This window comes from Ambystoma mexicanum, chromosome 3p, assembly GCF_040938575.1.
Source record: "Ambystoma mexicanum isolate Mex_15411 chromosome 3p, UKY_AmexF1_1, whole genome shotgun sequence".
In the NCBI taxonomy this organism is placed as follows: Eukaryota; Metazoa; Chordata; class Amphibia; order Caudata; family Ambystomatidae; genus Ambystoma; species Ambystoma mexicanum.
In genome coordinates this window covers 938,729,681-938,749,882 of record NC_090925.1, presented here as the reverse complement: position 1 = coordinate 938,749,882, position 20,202 = coordinate 938,729,681, and the positions used below count along the sequence as shown (strand labels likewise).

Here is a 20,202-nt window from a genome sequence, read left to right as displayed (position 1 = left end):
AATGGGTGATGTTTGGCAAGAGGGAACTATAATAGACTTTGAGGTGTTGGGGGAAGAAACCGGGTTGCACGCTGGCCAGTTTATTACCTACCACAGAATGGTGCAGAGAATTAAGAGGACATGGCCTGAAGTGGTGTTGGAGAATCAGATGCTACCATAGATGTAATATATGACATAGCAGAGGGAGGACATGAGATATCTAGAATATATGAGCTGATGATGTCGAAAGTAGGAAAGGTGGTAACACAATTGAGACTAGACTGGGAAGCGGAAGTGGGGGCCCCGATGGAGGATGGGATGTGGGAACGTGCCCAAGGGTACCATAAGAAGGGGTCGCGGAATGCAAGACTACAGCAGATGCAACTGTATGTTACGCATAGGGCGTATATGATACCCCAGAGAATATCTAGGTTCAAAGATGCAGGACGGCAAGCGTGTCCTAAATGTGATTAAGAGAAGGCGGGCATGGTGCATATGTTCTGTCATCCCCGATTATCGAGCGCTTTTGGAGCGAAGTGGCACACAGACTAGCAGAACATGGGGTTCAGATGGTGATTGATACAGTGTGGGCCTGCTTGTTGAGGGGGTTCCCTAGACCACGCAAGCTGAAGCATGTAAGCAAACTAAAGGACTTGGCATATGCGCTTGCAAAGAGAAGGATTGCCATGGGGTGGAAGGCATGCCACAGGCCACGAATAAAGGTATGGTGGAAGGACTTGCAGAAATGGGCGGAGGCAGAAACTATGGCGTGGCAAGAGGTGAGCAGCGCTGGGGGGAGAGGGGGGAGAGAGATGATGGCCTGGAAATTGTTAGCAGCTGAGGTATTTGGGTCAATAAGAGACCCAGCGGAACCTATAGAAAGGGACACCCCGTCACAGGATGCAGGAATAGGAAGTGAGATAGGATAGGCTCAAAATGGGGGGTGGGATAAGGGAAGCAGTGAGCACATTTATGTGATGTACTAATTGAAACGTTAACACATGCACTGCAAAGTTTGGTTTGTATTGTTTGTTTTGAATAAAACAATAAAATTCTTTAAAAAATAATTTAAAAAATGTTCAGTTGCTCATCATCATTCCTTCTTATGTCTTACAAAAACAAACTGTATATAGGGCAATCAAAGTTACTGGTTAGAATGTTATCATTAATACATACATGTACATTTTACACAATTATGCAGATTGAACAGTGGAAGGAGACTATGGGAAAACTGGTTATTGTCAAGTAAGCAAGAAAATAAAAGTAGCAATCATAGAAACATTGCCAGCCTAGTAACATTGCTATAGTGGTAGCCCCATCAAAACGCTGCATGGCAAAGAAGAATTTAGCTTGCATCATCTTCTTGCTAAACTATCACTTACTAAAAACAAAACTACATAATTAACCCTCCCCCCCCCTCAAAATCAATGGAATCCAGTTCCACTCATCCATAATGTTATAAGGCGTGGGTTACAGAAAAGTAAATTAAAAAAATATATTTATTATCTTACTTCTTGCTCCGCTCCTCATGACCATTGGCACTGCTCAACTTGTCCTCCTAAGCAGGGTTGATAGAAGAACATCATGAAGACGAAGTGGAAAAATTCAAGTTGTCAAAAGGGTAAAGGGAAGTGGAGCAAAAAAAAAAATACAAAACAATTTAAAAGCTAATTACTTAATAGTGTATGTGGAAAACTATAATAAGGGGCATGTGTTTAACCACTTTGCTGCTTACATTTAGAGGGACATTAAAGTCTAGAATTACTATTATTTTAAAAAAATTACTCAACACTTAACTTGTAGATATTTTCTTACTTAAGCTTAAATAATAAAAAGCCTGTAGCTTTATAGCATGGAAGTGGTTAAATGTTTATATTGTAAAAAAAAAAAAAAATGTAAACTTTCATTCTGTACAAGTTCCCTATGATTAGTACCAAGGCTATACGTCTGCCTTAGTCCCAACTGGCCATGCTAGTAGCCAACCACAAGCAATTTCCTGTGACCGATGCCATTCCTGAGATCTTCGCCCATTTTCGATGGAGGGTTGGGGCAGTTAGAGCTTGATGCCACCTCTGTCACACATCTCGCCCTGAAGCAAACAGGGATTCACACTGCTTTAGTAACGTCGACCCCCAAGAAAGTAATCAATTATCCACCAGTCCAGCCTAAACAATCACTGCTGCCAAACCCATTTACATGAATGAAATCCATGTAAAAAAGAGGCATACGATTCTCATAAAGATATAGCAGCTTCAAGATTCTAAACAATGCATAAATATTAAAAATGCAAAGGTTTTAAAACAATCAAAATAATGTATTGAGAAAACTTGCAACTGATTGTACTGAATGATGCTAAATAACTAAGAAATCCTGTTTACTGGTTCACAAAAGCCAGTTACAAAATGGTATACATAAATTTTAATATTGGATGTGAAAAAGCTAAGCATGCAGGTTTATCACTTTACCACAAAAGGGTAAAGTACAGTAAAAAGTTCACATATTTCCACGCGAAAGGTCAAAAACAATTTTAAAAAAATAAATGTACCAGCATGGCACATCAGAACTTTCAAATTAAAATGTGGAAGCATGGACCATAAAATGCATCATAGAAAAATCTAAACTTCAAGAAATGTGTTCTTACAGTAGAGAAAATCAGGGATCCAAGAATTTGGTTGCTCCTACTACTGCAGGGTGCTTGAGCCTGACCATTAATATGTCACCCATATCTATTTTTAAAACCATATTGTCCAACTCTCTATAAAGACGAGCAGACTCATCATTAAAGGCTTTTTTCTCCACATCAAGATTTATTCTTGGACCCCTGCTACATACCAAAAAAACCACTGCATTCACCTTGTTGCTATACCAAACTGGAGCATGGAAATTCGTAGGCAAGTCAAGTTACCTAGGGGACCACAGTACAGCGATACGTCACTCAATTACTACCTTATGATTGACAGTTCACACTGGAATCAAAGGTGAATTCATGGGAGTAGAGGTGAGATATCGTTAGGCAAGTCTACAAAGAGAGATAGATGGGCATTTATTCATCACGCTGAAGTGTAACTACAGCACAAAATAATGACATCAACAGTAAATAATGACTTTGTAAATTACATGAAATGCATGTCCAAAAAGGATAACTGAGGGCTCCTGGGATGTTAATTTAACAATTTAGTAGTAGTACAAAAAAATTGCTCAAATAAGTTCTAACATTAAATTCAATGGGCTCATTTTCCTCACCTTTCTGTAGGGAGCCTCAAGCATTGCCTCAATATCAAAATCATCTGCCATTCTCAAGACTCTGGAAGAAAAAGAAAAAAAAAGAAAGAAAATGATCATTCTTTTGCATGTACCACTTTCTGGTAAGACAAACTTCATTTCAAAGTGCCTAAGACACAGGTAAATGCAGTGAGGTGGATTGGAAGATGGAATGAACACGGTGTGACAGTAGGAGCCAATAAACTAAGCGCTACCATATTCACCAAGAACACATTTCAAGTGCATCAGTCAGGGGGGTTCAATGTTGCGCTCTTGTAATACCAGTTGTGCTTACTCAACCTAACACCACTAAAAAAAAGCAAATTTTAAAAATTCTGGTAGATAGTATTAATAAGCACGAAATTCATACAAGATCAAATAAAACAGTGCCTAAATAAGAAAAGAAAAACACATTTGAAGCACAATGGAAAGTTTGAAAACCAGAATTAAGCCCAGCAATAACATTACTACTTTCAGAAAACTTCATAACTTTTTTCAACATTGGTATGGTCATAGATCACATTGACCAAAGATAGCAAAAGTATCCTATGTGTATGTTACCCCCCCTTAGTTATATCATTCCAGCTTTATGCAGACATTTTGAAATGGCGATGGTGGCCCAAGTCTCCTCACCACGCGAAATTCGAACTAAAACATAATCAACGCCAAATTGTGTATGAAGCGACATAGCCATAAAGGTCTGTTTACTCCTAATGCAGGGGTTCCATGTAATAATGTCCCCTCAAAAATATTGCAAGGCAAAAAAAAATTGCAGAAAAATTGCTGTTTTTTGTGGGGACATTATTACATGGAACATGCGGGAGGACACCCCGCCTTGTCCCTATATATATGGTCACCTATAATATTACCCGATACCAATGCAGGGCAGTTCGATACAATGCAGGGGTTGAAATTGCAATTTGTTGACCAGAAGCTAAGAGCAGCTCCTGGCCATCGGGCAGCACTCGTTAGGCAGGAGCTACATCTCGGGAACCAGGAGCTAGCACAGCAAATCTTACTTGTGTGCAAGATGCAAACAATTTTGTCCAATATGCCTTAGGTGTGTACTTTATTTGCTTTTATATACATTCCCACACCTACACAGACGATATTCCATAGCTGTGCTTCTATGACACCACATACCTGGGGAGTCAAAAGTAGTTCCTGCTAGCAGTTGATTTCAAGCTAACCAGCCTCCCCTTGGCTATCATCGGGAGCTAAAAAGCTACCAGCTCCTGGCAATTTCGAAGCCTGCGATGCATTATCTAGCTTGGATCACCCCTTCCTTACCACGCAGAGCGCACACACACAGCCAGTTCCTGTGTCTCTATTACCAGATCTCATCCGGCAGATCTCACCCATGGGGAGTAGATTCAGTCTGTATCTAAGGAACTTGTTGGCTCAATTAGAATTGGGGAATGTTATCAAATATTTTGGGAAAGTTCTGCGGGGCTTATTGTTGGGTAAGAATTGGTGCAGTCACACTGTGTGAGACTACACAACACGTATCTACTTGGCATCAAGTAACACACCTTTTGGTATAGGTCTGTAATACACAAGTTTGTAGTGTGACCGAGCAGTCAGGCCCATCGCAAGAGAGGTAAATGTGAGCTGTAGCAATGAAATTCGTAAATACAGATAAGCAAGTAACACTCCCACTCAAAGTTTCGGTCATAAATAGTTATTTATTAACAATTTTTAAATAAGCATTTGGTAAAAGGGCAATTCATGTAACAAGGTTAAAATGCTTTTCAGGATCAGCACAAGGTAGTGGATACTCTTTGGATATGCTTCTTACACACTTCCTACTCCCTGGGGTGACTTCATTCACAAGAACAGTAATGGCATTTATATACACACTAGTTACTTGGCAGATTCAGAGGTTGCAGAAAGGAAAGGTTACAAGGAAGGAAAAAGGTTAAACAAGTTCTCATATGTGAGGACACTTAAATCCTTCAATGAAATCTAAACAGGCCCTTCCCAGCAATACGTCTAAAACAAGTTACCACCTATGAGGGACCGAAATATCAGTCAATGGGCTAGACTCTGCAGGGAGCTAGGCAAGCCAATGTCAACTGGAACACAGTATATGGAGCTGAGGCACCTTAGATAAAAGTCTTCCACAAGTTAGAGAGTTTTCAATCACTTGTAGGGTCACAAGGTGTGAAGCCTGTGAAAAGCAGAGTTGGAATCAACTCTAAAGTAAGCTAATGCAAATCCCAACTGACAGAGGACAGCTAAAAGGACACTGAGGTAAGGACCTCAAGTCTAAACAGTACCTCTGGTTTGAAGAAGAGTGGTCCAGCTGGAGTCTGCCCTGTTGCAGCGAGGCAGACCCTGGGTTCCTGAGCCTCAGTCGTGCGGACAAGAGGGAGGATGTCTGTAAGGCTCCGGCAGCAACAATTTGGAGGTCGGCACCAGCTACAGGATCTTTTCGGTTCAGCCGCACTAGCGCCTTCAGTGCTCGGTAAACAGCACAGTCGCAGATCTCGGATACCGGTTGGGCTTCTTTCACTCCTCGCGTCATGGAGGGAACTCTAGCTCTGGTCGTCCTGCTTCTCAAACGTCCTTCGGAGACTCCTGGACCTTCTGGTCGGATTTCAGACGTTGCACTAGACTGCGGATTTCTCGACCCCTGGCACTCAGTTCTTGCAGCAGCGAAGAAATACAGCCAATCAGGGAAGATGGTCCAGTGGAATTCGTCTGGGGGTTAGTAGGTCCTACTAACCCAAGGGAAGAAGTTGTCCCTTCTGGAGCTCCTCTGTCGAATTGAAAAGGAGTTTCAGCCCAGCAGCAGGCCTTCAACGAGCAATTCAAAAGGTCCAGGAGGATGCAGCAAGCTTTGTAAAAGGTTTCTTCGCAGGCGTTTCTCCTAGTGGTCGACTACCCTTACTCCCAAAACCCTCGCCTTTTAAGCAGGTTTCTCCCATTCATGCACAGCCTAAGATTACAATCCCAGCAGGGGAATGTGGGGGGGGGGGGGGTGTCCTAAAAGGACAGCCAACCAGCCAAACCGGAATGGTTGCATTCATGCACTCCTAGAGACAAGGGACGGGGAGTTTCGGGAACCACCCTCACATCCTTCCTTTCCAGACACACTGGAGGGCTTCAGGGCTGAAGTCCGCCAAAGGCAAACTGAACAAAGGGCTCAAACTTGGCTCAACGCACAGAGTGAAACTCAAGACCTCACAAACAGAAAATGGCAAAAAAAGAAGCAGGCCATTTTGACAAAAACAGTCACCCACGAGTGCTGTACTGCAGGTTGAGGATTCAGCATGCGGTAGAAATGCAGAATGGTAGGAAAATTAAACCACTGCCACCAGCCATTTAAAGTAGGGATGGCAACGTATGAAGGCTAAGGGGCTACTAGTTAACACCCCCCACCCCCAAGCAATCCACATAAGATGGGGTGTGCTGGACCTACAAAGAGAGAGGGGCGAGTAAAGTCAATTTCACTTAACCATTCTTTGGGACTGTAGTTCACACAAGAAAACGTATTTAGACGTTGAGAAATCTAAATGATTTCTCTGTGACAGTGCACTGAAGGTGATGTGCGTCACCATACAAAAAGTAGCTGCCTATGGAGTTTGTCGGACTCCAGAAACAGGAAACACAATCCAAATCAGATCAAAAACACATGATTGTGAGAAAAAGGTCACTCACTCCCGGGTTAAAATTAAAAGTCTTAACGTCCAGCTAAAGAGCTGGGGGGAGGAGGGGGGGGTCTCTAAGGTTGAGGGGAATTAGCACATAAATGAGAATTCTCCCCAACACTTATCAAGTGGTGATGGACTGTGGTAGAGTTTGTAGTCCCTTCCCAGTGATTGTAGATATCCAGTCATTCCTTAACAGCAGCTGCTTCACATCATTCAGGTAACTCCTAAGGTCTCCTAAGTTAATCACTGCACCATTTGAAGAAGACTGCAAAATACCTGCCAGGTCTTCACACAAAGAATCCTTCAAAGGCACCAAAAGCCATATATGCAGCAAGAGGATGCTCCAATCCAGTAGACTGCTCAAGAAAGTTAGACCCAACTCAAACCTTACTGACACAATAGGCACACAATCTGGTAAACATAAAGCTTGCTTCCAAACCCGTGATTTGATCTTATAAGAAAGCGACCGCAATTTTTAGTTAATCTCAGATCCGTAAAACAGACCTAGGACCGCCTTCATGTTGAAGCAGGTGAGCCATGAGCAAAAGGAAAACCTACAATACTAGGAATTGATCTTTTTCATTTGGGAGCCAACTTTGGCGGCCTTAGTACATGGCAGAACGCACTAAGAGACACTATTGTAATGACCCAAAAGTAATGAGGGCAATCAAAAAACAAGAGAGCTCCTCCCTTAGAAAAAATGTAAAGCATAGCTTCTACAATGCCAAACATTTGTAGGATTGCCAAAGTAGAATGTGAGAGAGCACCAGGAGATATCACCCAGAGACGTGAAACCGTGGAACATGCAAATGGAGAGTACAGTGGGTCTAATTGACCAAAGGAGCAAATGTAATCTGCTGGGAGATGCGAGTATGGTATGTTGAGTCGACCCGCACAGGTGAGCATTTTAGTAGCAGCAGACGGTTTATACAGTGGCCTAGAAGGTACCGAAGTCCATGTGAGAATTCTGAACACAAAAAAAGTAAAAATAAAGAATTCTGCATTTGAAGGATGTAAAAAACCACAACAAAAGAAACATGACACCTCATCGACTGACATGCGTGATGTGCAGCATTAAGTATGATTGCAGCAAACACTGAAAGCACAGAAGGAGCAAACACAATGATCTATCCATAAACGGCACACATTTTACAGGGACAAACTATTCCTCGCCAAGTGCCCAGCATAGATTGAGCAGTGAAAAAGGCACACCATAAAGCAAAGGTACAGGCAAGGCGGTCCTAGATCATGTCAAGGACCGCAATTGCCCTGGAATATTTTCCAGTTCTTAACTTAATCCTCTAGGCAGTTGCAACGGAGCTTCCAGGTAATTGATTTTGGGACAGTAATACTTAAGATTGGGCATTTTAGAGTTTAATATTGTTTACACCTCTCACCCATGCAGATACCAGAAGGTTGAAGATCTGGGTTCTGAGGTTTTTTTTGTCCACTTCCCCTTTCCCCCGGGGTGAGTGACACAGGCTGAACTAGTATTTTAGTTAGTTGAGTGTGCTACACCTTGGTGGGTCTGTGGGGGCTCAGCAGCTCCTGCTATGGACTGAAGGTTGTTGTAGTATACTAGAGGGTAGTTCCCTACTCTGTCAAGGACCGGGATATAAGTAAAACAAAAAACAAGGTAGTGTCCTGACAGGTTCAGTAGACATTCATGTAAATTAAATTACTAGTAGTCTCCTCAATACCAAAGGCATGACTCAGCGTCTGTAAATTACTTAACAAGTCCATCAAAAGCCCTGACTTAAACTTCCGACTAAATGAAAAAGCTCCTAGATATGTATTTGTTATTAACATACCCACCTATGTCATCATTATGGTCCTTTAAAATCTTAAGGATCCACAAATTCTCAATTCTATTGGGAAATTTACAAAAAATAGCTTTTTTTATTGCTAACACATGGTCTATAAATTATAAAAACGCAGTTAAATACTGCTAATAGTACAGATAAAAAAGTTCCAAAACAAACACTATATACAAATTGAACAAAAAAAGTGTAACAGTATTAGTATACACAATTTTCATACAGAATCAAAATACAGTTTTTCAAAAGAAAACAATCATTTGTATCAAAAGGTGTAAGCACAGTATGATAGTATGACTTAACCCGAGTTAAGTCATTCAGATTCAACTCCGGTCATTGGAAAATAAATGACAATGCCCACAGCTGAACTGAGAATTTAAGTCCAGTTATATATGGTTTCAACCTCCAAGAGGGGGTGAATTGTCTATACTATACATACTGTGCTTATTTGTGCCCCTACCGCGACCACGGGATCCGCGCGGTCCTCTTGGGTAATTTTTGAGAGGACTGACCAGGATTGTTTCCCCCCAAGAATTATTCTGGTTATAGTTGGAACCCCTTTGATAATTTTGGCCACGTGAGCAATGAAAATTAGCCTTTCCCCCTTGGCCAGTAGGTTTATTGGTCAGCTGGCCCAATTACTTGAGAGTTTCGTACTCCTCTTAGGCTGTCTTTAAGGCGTCCTGAAGAGCTTTACCAAAGAGCACTTTGGGTGCAATAGGCATGTTGATTAAGGTGGCTTGCGTCTCTGGTTTAAACCCCGATTAGCTTAACCAAGCGTGGCGCTTGATAATTGTTCCCTCCGCCATTATTCTGCCGGCGTGGTCGGCTGTGTTAAGATTGGTTTTTAATAAGCAACTTGAAATGCCCTGCTCTCTGCGGCAACCTGAGCTAGTTGAGACTTAAGTGGGTTGGTGGCCGATGACAGTAAGCCCGAGACCTTGTGCCATTTATGGCAGTTGTTGCTAGATAACAAGGTTGAATTGTTAGGTAATCTAGTTTGGAACGCTGCAGCGGAGGCCACCTCCCTGCCCATTGTGTATAGCCTCTTGCTTTCCTAGTCAGGTGGAGCCTCAGAGGAAGCAAGGGGAGTTCCAGTCCTTTTTCCTGTTGCAGTGAAAACTAGTGAGCCAGGCTTCAATTGACCTCTGATGTATAGCAGGACAGAAGGGGCGGGTTCAAACAGCTTCTCTATGCAGGGGTTCATTGTCCACATAAGATGGAGTCTCCAGCTAAGGCTGTATTTTTTACTGAACAGATTAGAGGAGGGGGGGGGGGATAAACTGAGTAACAGCTTCCTTTTCTCCTAAGATTTCATTCACGAAATCCTTAACTGGTTGGTCTTCCTGCATTGCCATCCGAAAATGCTCCGCTGCCTTGACGAGATTTTCTATGTGTGAGTTTGTTACCGGAGGGTCCTGATCAACAGGAGAGTCCATGATATACATATCTGTATCGGGGTCACCCTCCTCATTATCCTCGTAATAAGCGGCTGCAGCCTCTTGGATAGAGGGGACTTCATGATGGGAGTCCAGGTCAAAGAGATCAATGACTGTCTTGCACTGGATCCTCCTGGCAAGGCCTTCTAGCAGGGGGTCGAGCAGGAGTTCTGGGACCCAGGTGGTGCTGTAGTGGGTGGGGTGGAGTGGAAGCTTGTGAAATAGGCAGGGTCTTTTTCATAAAAGTTGGCCAAGAAGGACATCTTTCTCATGACCCCGTCAATAACTTCATCTGACCATTGGGCAGAGCTAGGAATGACCAAAGGTTGAGAAGGGAATCCCATATCTTCAAGTGTGGGAGGGAGCATAGTAGAAGGAGGAGCCTTCTTTTTGTGTAATGAAATGAATCTTGTGGTTGAGGATCCCTACTCTTATGAGTGGGCCTAATCTCTTGCGACTTGTCCCTATGAGGGATCGTAGAGGACTTCTTGGATTCCCAGTCTTTAACCAGGCCCTCTGGAGCGTGTTTTTTTGACTAAGTGGGCTAGTCCCACTTCTATAGGGTCTTGTACCTGTTCTGACACCGAACCTCGGTTGCGGGCTGAACAAGAGCGTCATCAGCGGACAATAGGACCTCTCCCTAGATGTTGTGCGGTGCCGTCTGCTCAACACGTGTCTAGTCTTGACCGTGCCTTACGAGTTTATTGGGGGATGTAGTGATAGCACCCCCGCGGCCGGGTGTTGTCCCCAAATCAAGGCCGCCGGCCTGTCAGTCGGGGGGCTGCGCTTGGGAAAACAGAGTAACCCTGTTGGCTCCGGATACAGCAGAGTTGCTGCCATCGCTGAAGGCAACCTCCACGGCCTCGGGTTGCCTGGCGTGGTGGGCCCAGCATTTAGTAAGGCGGCCCTTGAATGTCTTGGGCTTGAAGAGCCTACACGCTCGACAAGAACCCTCTATGTGGTCTCACGGGAGACACAGATATTACACACAGTGTTTATCAACCCACAGGAAGTTTTTATTGCACAGGGCACAATTTAAAGGGGGTCCTTTCCATAACGAAATGTACCGGCAGCTTGGCGAATGTAGTGTATGTACAAGGGTATAAACATTCTAAAATGCCCTCTCCCTACTGCGTGGTCCAAAGCCATTAGCAGCCTTTTTAGGCCGGAATGGACCCGTCGGCGGGAGTCTTCCGACGGCCGTTCCTTGTTCTTCACCGGCATCGGATGGTCTCTAAGTCGGTGAATATAAAGGATAGTAAAAATAAACTATCACTAATTGATCATAACAAAAAGGCGATAAACCGAAAGGAGAACTCTGCGATAAGCGTTCGTCTAGAAAGGCGGAAAAAACAATGAGGGACCTCACCGCGTGACGGATCATGGGTACAGTGGATATCACACCAAGACCCCCTGTCGACGTCCCTTTTCGAGTTTCGAAAACAACTGTAATACTATGCAGCTTCCACTAGATGTCAGCCTATGCACAGCATGTGATCTAAGCAGATTCCACAAGCCTCAAATATCTACACACAAAACAACTGTGCAGCTGGAACAAAGATCCTTAAACAGCTACTTGGGGGAAATGAAAGTCCTGTATGCAATACCCTTCCCTGCACATCTGCATTTACAGCATAGGGGGCAAAGTTCTCTTCAGCATACCCAAGGAAGCAGTGCCCTTTATAGATGCCAATATACCTGTCCAAGCCCTGCAAGATGTTAATGAAGAGCCAGAAGTGGCATCCTCCTCCACATGGGGCTAGTGTGTGTTATGGGATACAACTCAAACTGCTGTACTGTTTTTATTTATTCGTATTTATAAAGAGCGCAGCACCCCGTGGGCATCATGGCGCTGTTACAGACAATCATATTAGGTTACATGTGCTCAGTTACAGTAGAAGGTACATTGTGCATACAAAAAAGAAATATACATGCATAAGTATTTACAGCAGAAATCAGAGGAGACAAGAGGGGAAATGTGAAGGGAGGGAAGGTGGTGTTAGTTAAAGAGAGGTTTTTAGCCCTTTGCTGAAAGCTGCCAGGAAGGTTTCGGCTCCGAGTGCATGGGGTAGAGCGTTCCATAGTAGGGTGCTATGTGTGGGAAGCCTAAGCCCCCCTGCTTTTGTCCTTTTGATGGGTGTAATACGCAGCTGGTTCGTGTAGCATGTTCTTTTAGAGCGTGAGGAAGTGTCTCTGGTTATAGTTTCGGATAGGTATACAGGGGCAGAGAGGCTAAGGCATTTGTGTGCGAGTATCTTCAAAGTATTCTGTGCCTGTGAGGAAGACATTACAGTAATCTAGTTTTGCTCTGATGGTGGCCTGGGCAATGAAAAGGCAGTTCTATTTGGCTAGGAAGGGTTTTACGGCATTAATGGGGTTGGTGGTGTGGGCAGAGGCAATGGCACTAACTAGTCACGTCATGGATAAGGTGGAGTCAAGATAAACCCCCTAGAGTCTTGACTGAGGTGGAGACAGGAATGATGGGGTTTTCAATGGTGAAGTTGCAGTATTTCTGGTCAAGCCTGGCTAGAGTTTGTTTGGCACCTATGATGATGATAATATTGGTTTTGTCTCCATTGAGACAGAGTCCATTTGCTGCCATCCAGGCTTGAATGGTGGCGTATATCTGCAGGAGTCCTGCAGCGTCTTGGTGGGTGGGGGGGTGTTGCGGGGAATACCCGTGTATCATCGGCCTAGTTCGTATAGTCTAGTCCGGAGGAGTCCAGTTTGTCAGAGTGGTTTACTGAAAAGATTGTAAAGAGTGTGCTGTGCAAGAGCCCTGTGGGACTCCGCAGTGGATGGTGCTGCGTTCACTTGATCAGAAAAAACCTTCATGGCTCTACCTTCTAAGAAAGATGTTATCCAGGAAGAGGCATGTGTGGTGAAGCGAGGTCAGTATTTTGCGATCAACAAGATCAAATGCAGCCGAGAGGTCCAGGAGTAGGAGAAGAGCAGATTTGCTTTTTTCTGTGATGCTTGTTATTTGGTTTTTCAAATCTAGGAGGGCGGTTTCAGTGCTGTGGAGTTTGCAGAAACCCAATGTTTGCCGAGAATGGCGTTGGATTCGATTGTGGGCTGCTTTACCCAAGATCTTGAGGAGAAAAGGGACAGTGGTGATGGGACTGTAGTTGTTGGGTGATGCAGGGTCAAGTGTGGCTTTTTTTTAAATTAAAGGGACGGACCCAAGCTTCTTTAAGGCTAGATGGAACAATACCTGTGGTGAAGAGGCATTGATGAAGGCAGTGATGAGGGGGCTAGTGGTTCAGCGCAGTCTTTAAGGATTTCGGGTGGGTAGATGTTGCCTTTGCATGTAGATGGTTTAAGGTGTTTTCAGGAGATCAATGACTTCCTTTACGCCTCTGAACGAGAAGGGTTGGATGGGCGGGTTGTGTGCACAGGGGGGGGGGATGCTTGGGTAGAGAGCTGGATTGCTGTAGTATTTTGTCCTGAAGTAGCTTTATTTTGTTTAGCATAGCTGCATGTATGCTAGAGCACCAAGCTTATCCTTGGTGATCTCATCAGGGCTGGTGGCAGGAGTGATGAGGTCATTAAAGATAGCAAACATTTCTTTGGATTTAGAGTTAGCCTTTGAGATTCATAGGTTGAAGGAGTAGGATTTAGCTTTGAAGATGTATTCTTTATATTTCCATTACTGAAGTCATCCAAAAAAGCTGCGGTCAACAGCAGCCTAGAAACAGACATTGGACACAATATTATAATGTACTACACATTTCTAAAAGCTTTACAAACACCAGAAGGAAGGGTTCTTACCACTTGTAATAAGCTGGGGGTGGGCTTTATGCCAAGAGGTGAACGTGATTGTGGGCAGATATTAGGCAATAAAGCCCCCCTCAAATAAGAGTAAGATATTGACAAAGCCGATGAGGCGCCAGGAACTGTTAATTTCTTTCTGCATTTCAAGTACATTTGCTATTTTATACCTTCTCAGTACTGTTTTACTTGTCTGTAAAACTGCATTTTAGTGATAAATGGACAGTCCACATCAAAGCATGCTGATGGAGATTGGAAACCCAATGACACCAAATCTGAATTATTAATTTTAGGTGATCTGAAGCTACATATTTTAGTTATGACTTAGTTCCTCCAACCTGTCTTTATTAAAGATCAACCATAAAATGTTCACTCCCTGAAGCAGTGTAATTTGCACTGTGGCCCCACCAAAGGGCAGCCCCTGAGGAAGCAGTTCCAGCCTGCGTTTGCCTGGGAAGCCGGACGCTGTCAACTGGCAGTGACTGATATGGCAAGTGTGGTCTGGGTGGGGAGTACAGCAATTACTGTATTCCATTAAAGCCCTACCACTCATTACCTTACATAACTAAGCACATCAATGTTAGGCAGCTACTATAATTTACATTCACTGCGGTCTCAAATTTAGGCTTTTTCTCCCACTGCTCACGTATCCCAAATGTAGGCATTTCCCCATGTACTGATGGATCGCCAAGCAGGCATCCTAACAAAGCTCCATCAATTGCTGCAAGGTATGTATAATACACCACTTCACTGGCCACAGGCATGGCTATCCACTCACATTAGTACACAGCAAGGACGAAAAAATGTGGTATTGCTGTGCACAAACTCTCTGCATACTTACACTATGCCTCAACAACCCTGACAACAGAGTGCAATGCAGACCTATGATAAATTCCGGAACGCCAAACACACAGCGAGTCTCTAGAACTGACGCCACACTTACCCCCATCAGCAGCCATCCACAGGCCTGACCGCATCGAGTGCACTTTTCTACCGCAGCCTAGCCAGCCCTGCTAAGCCTTTTTTGACCAAATGCACAGACATCATAATCAATGTCCTCCATAGCTCTGGACTTTAAATAACAGTCAAATTGGCGCTATCCAAATGAAGTACAATACAAATCAATCGGGAAGGTTTAAACCACCCCCAAACAATGTTATTACTTCTAGGTCTAGTGGATTGCTTTACAACGCGTGCCAGCGCTGGACATCAAATGTTCAGTTTTGATGGCACAGTGTGCAACAAATATAAGTGCCACATGAAATGTAGCTCTAACCGGTTGTCCGTTATGGAGGACTCCTCTAACTACCCTATAGATGTGCCCCACGGACTATTTGGAACCATTTGACAGTCCCAAGAATCAATAGCACATAGCCATGTTTGAATAGCACCAGTTGTCATGGGAGAGCGAAAAGAAGCCCCATGTAAACTAAAGTGGGATTTGACAATAACAGCAGTACTGCCATCCCGAGTAGGAAACTCTGATGTACCTCTTTTTGCAGACATGTACTTTGCTGCTGTCATTCATCTGCTGACGTAGCATTGCTATTTCAGGCAACAGCATGTTTGTTCTCCGGACTATTGGAAAAGATTTCTTTTGAAGCAACTTTCCCTCCTATAGTCCATGGGCCACCAAACTTTTTGCATTCGTTTTAGCATCCTGACTTTTTACAGTAGAGCACAGGCTTCAGCTTCACACCGCTTTCACGCATTGTTATGAGGAACCGGACGTTTCTTTTATCCTTTGTTGCCACTTGTTGGTAACATTATATGATTTACACCAAGTACCTAACTACCGTGCATTGGGGCCCGTTTTATGTACCTATACTCCCTTAATTGCCTTTGTGGGGATTGAACAATCTGCCTCGAAACAGAATGGTGCCAACAGTAGCCGTTTCTTTTATGTGTATGACTTTTTAACAAGCCTTAGCGTCTGGCTCCAGACTGTGGCCAGTGTCAAATGCTCCTTTCTCTGCTCCTTTGGCCATTTCGTCCATAAGTGGTCTGGGACCATCTGGTCCCAACCAACACTACTGGTGCCAAAGTGTCTGGTGTCCGTGAGAGCCTGAACACCCCAGTGGTCCCCGATTGACTGCTGGTGTGCATGCATGGACAAGATGCATGCGCTCACCTGACTGTGGATAAGAGATGGGGTCCAGCATTCATTCCAGAAGATCTGAAGAAGGAACCAAGTACTTGGAATAGTCTAGCAGAACATAAACGTCTGGCACCCAAATCCCATTGTTGTCCCAATGGAGCCATGCTATGCGCCTGATCTAATTAGCACAGAGCTGCCAGATAAGCGTGTACGTAACAGTTATCCTGTCTCCCGTGCCCCATACCTAGCAGACACACCACTTTTTTATAGCGCGTAACAGAGGTGGAAAAGACACAGGAACCTCCTTCATACATACACCAACAAGAACGTTCTAGGAAATACATGCAGAAGCCAAAAAGCTCACAGCAATTTTGCCCTTCATGTGAAAATTGTGTTAAAGAACTGGATATTAAGTATCATTTGTACTGGTAGTGTTATATATTTAAATTAACTATAACAATCATTAAAACCAATCAGTTATTGATGCCACGTCAAAAGCAGCCTGAAACTTTTTGCCAAACAACCCAATGAACAAACAAGTAGTCAAACACTTCAAATAAATTAAAGTGCAGCCAAACAAACATTGTGATGTAAAGCCTTTAACACCTAGAACTCTACATTAAAACATTGCACCGAAAGTTCACCATTTAGCAAATCACAAAAGTCAATAAAAGTACTAGGGGTGGGAGGGCAATATATCCCTAAAGTATGTGTATAAAACGTGTTACCATCTACAACTTCCCATAATACTCATGTTCATCCACGAGGTCTTAATCATTATCTGTGAACCTTAACTTGGAAAGGTTTTCACTTGAGTGGGAACTGGCAAATTGACTTAGGGTGTGGATCAGGATCAAAGTCTGGGAAATTGAAACATACTTCTAAATGAGACAGTATGGTATGAAGACAAAACTTGAAAAATCATCATCCAGTCTTTTAAAACAGAATAACGGGCAACCCGAGTATGGAGTCTTGGCGTATGGGCAATCAATACATCACAAAGAGGAAGAAATAGGTACAATTGTCACTGGGACAATGCAGGCTGATTCCAACGCATGCAACAAGTAGTGGTGATGTGAAACGCATGTTAAGAAAGCAGGATCTGCAAAGTCGCTGAACCACTTCAACAAAGGTTAGAACATTGTAATCAACTCCAAACTACAAGGAAAAATTGAAAGAAATCTAAAAAAAAAAAATAATCCAAACTAGGGACTTAAAAGATAAATATCAACGTTTTTGATCGGCAAGGAGGCCGATTTGGTGGAATAAAAACTTATTAGAAGTCTGACGAATATTGGGATGAGCGATATTTATCTTGAAAGTCGCCCTCTTTGGATTGATGCTTGAAACGACCAAAACCGCTCTCACGCTCACTGAGACATCAAACGCACGATCTGCAAATGCGCTGATGCGTGCTTCCTTCCAGAACCTTTTTTTTTTTTAAGGCCAGCAATACTCGAACCAAACACCCAAAGTCACCTGGTGCAAACTCAGCAAAGTTGGACTGCAGTAAGGGGTATGAACTCTATCAGCACAATGAATGGCGACATTTGTCCTCCTAGATGACACTTGCAGGCCAGTGCAAATACACACCGGTCATAGAACGAATAACACCACGCACTGTCTGTCTAGTTCAAGGCTACCAAACCAAGAGGCAACACCAACGAGATCGAAGTGAATAGGGGGGCGGGCTGACAGAAGGAGGAGTCACCACCCGAATAAAGAGGGGCTCCTATGAAATCATGGCCAAATCCGTACGACCGGCGTAATGATTATCAATAGTTGAAACGATCGCAATCTTTACACAACAAGGCGGGGCGGGCGATCGGTGGCGCATCTACGTATTGGCAAGGGCCCGGCGATCGTCATGTATTTCTTGGAGGGATATGAGCGAAAGAAGCACTAGATATTTTAGGGTAGACAACAGTACATGTGCCTCCTAGAAAAAGGAAGCTTTTTCTGCCGGTTACCTGTGAAAACAAAGCCCCGGCTACGATGCGCGGCCTCCGTACAGGCCTTGGTCCGACGCCTCGCGATCTGTCGGTGTAGCTCCCTGCAAGACCTGCAGAGAATAAATGGGTAAAATAAAAGTCGTGGGCACTCCGGGGGAACTTGGGAAGCTGTATGGATTACAGAGGTTTGGGCGTCCTTCTACTGTACAGCCTCACGGCCCGTTCAAATCCCGACCCGGATAATGGCGGCCAAACTCAGCTGAATTACAAGGGGCTTCCCAGGCCAACACGAAGGGTTTCTCGCTACGCATGAGCCTTCTTTGGATTGGGCGGAATTGTGAAACGGAGAGAACAGAAATACAAGGAAATAAAAAACGGACTAAACGAAGACTGTGATGCACGGGCATGTTACTAGAGAAAACAGTGTTATTATATTTTTTTATTTGGTGTTTGGCTTACATTAAACCTTTCACCATGAAAACAATTTTAAAACAAAACAATGTGCTAACATAATAATTAAGCAAAGGCAACAATCTTAAACATTTCTCAAGCAATTAAAAACTTCCTTAAAAATGTATCATAGCTAAAATACAGATTTTCAACATATTCGTTACAGAAAGTCATGATTCTATTAAAGACTGGGAGGCGAAAGATTATGCTCAATTCTCTTTATTTCTCAAGCAGCAAATAACCAATAACATGAAAAAAACACAACAAAAAATGAACTACATTTCCCAGTAAAACAAAGTTAACTTGTAGTTTGTTTTTCATAGGTCCATCAAAACATGTGTCTTTTCTAGTCCATTCATATTATAGCTTCCCTCATAAACACTGACAACCTCCGTGGTTCTTCCTCTTTCTGCCGCTGATATAGTGTTGTCTTATTCTCTCTCCAGTCAAAAAATGATAACTCCATGAAATATCTCTTCCTGAATGGAAAATCGCATAATATCAACATTACAATAACATTCTTGTCGTGGCCTGATCAAATGACATGACACTGCTTAGGCTTGGCAGGGTGTTTATTTATTTATTTTTGCATTTTTAAAGCACTCAAACAGCCCACAGGCATCCAGGCGCTGTTACAGCAATTGTTTTTTTTTTAGTTGCGTAATTGTTTTTGTTGCCTATTTATAACGCACTTATATACCTAGAGGTTTCTAAGCACAGACCCAGGGATCGAACCTGTGTTGCTTCATGTCGTCTTATTTCCAAGGTGAGCACATTGCCGCTGAGCTATCCTCCCAGGACACACCGCTTGTATGGGGGTGCAAACTGGGGTATAACAAGTCCAGGGCAGGGCTGGTGCAGGCACTTACAGTTATGGCTGTCCAGTTCATGCAGTTACCTCACTGCAAGCTGTGTGTGTTAACTTTCACACAATACAGCAACCAGAGCACCCAGGAGGCTGCCCTCAACCTTGGAATTACCCTCTGACTGGCAGGGGGGTCTCTTTAGGCAGACCCAGTCAATGCCTGGCCTTATGGCAGGAGGAGCACTAGGGCTGACTGTTTCCTGCAGCCTCCGTGCAAGTTCTGTGCGCCTTCTGATTTAAGCGCGCTTTGCGGTCTGGAAATCTTGCGAGATCACAGGGACGCGATCTCGCGAGACGGAGTCCCCACACACCTCCTTTGGTGGGAAAAGATGGTTGTTAGTTCATGATGAAGTCGGTGAACCTGGTGAGCTTTCTTCTCTCCCTTGGGGTCTGTCCACGTTGGGGATGACGCCTGGGGCTTGGGTGGTGATGCGTGGCGTGTCGGGTGGTGTGAGGTGCTTTGGAGTCGCCTTCCCGGGTGGTTCTCGGGACTGGGGTTGGGGTTTGAGATAAGCGTGTTCTCTTTGGTCCTTTTCTCCTGAAGCATCTGTTTCCAAGTGTTGGTGGTCGTTCATCCTTTGACATCGAGGCCGGGGCATCGGGTATGGCTTCGAGCAGGTTTTTCTTGGGGCTCACCCTTTCTCTCGAGATGCAGTAGCCCAGGTATTCAACTTCTCCAGCGCCGAATATGCATTTTTCATGGCGCAGGTGGACACTTGCGTCTTGTAGCTTGCTTAGTACTTCGATCAGGGCTTTGTCATGAGTTTCTGTGTCCTTGGCGTATACCAGCATGTCGTCCTGGAAGTACGAAACATTTGCGATGCCATGCAATAAAGAGCTCATCATCCTCTGGAAGGCCAAAGCCGCTGAAGACAGGCCGAACGGCATGCGTGTTTCTTGGTACGTGCTGAAAA

The 20,202-nt window shown here is 43.9% G+C and overlaps 1 protein-coding gene across 4 annotated transcripts in view; it reads right to left on the bottom strand.

Moving 5' to 3' along the window:
* The window catches only part of RBM39 (RNA binding motif protein 39), a 446,237-nt gene extending 427,925 nt beyond the window's left edge, over positions 1-18,312 (bottom strand). The window contains exons 1-5 of one of the 4 annotated variants that reach the window (XM_069652243.1): positions 17,992-18,083; positions 3,223-3,283; positions 2,926-2,998; positions 1,914-2,068; positions 1,491-1,537 (exon numbers count right to left, since the gene is read on the bottom strand). Coding sequence is in view for 1 of the 4 variants with exons in the window: in XM_069652240.1 (XP_069508341.1) it covers positions 1,491-1,537; positions 3,223-3,273 (98 nt within the window). In the remaining 3 variants the exon portion in view is untranslated. Of the gene's footprint in view, positions 1-1,490; positions 1,538-1,913; positions 2,069-2,925; positions 2,999-3,222; positions 3,284-17,991 lie in introns of all 4 variants that reach the window. The other 3 variants (XM_069652241.1, XM_069652242.1, XM_069652240.1) reach the window with 3 other exon arrangements.
* Between the last annotated feature and the right edge of the window lie 1,890 nt (positions 18,313-20,202).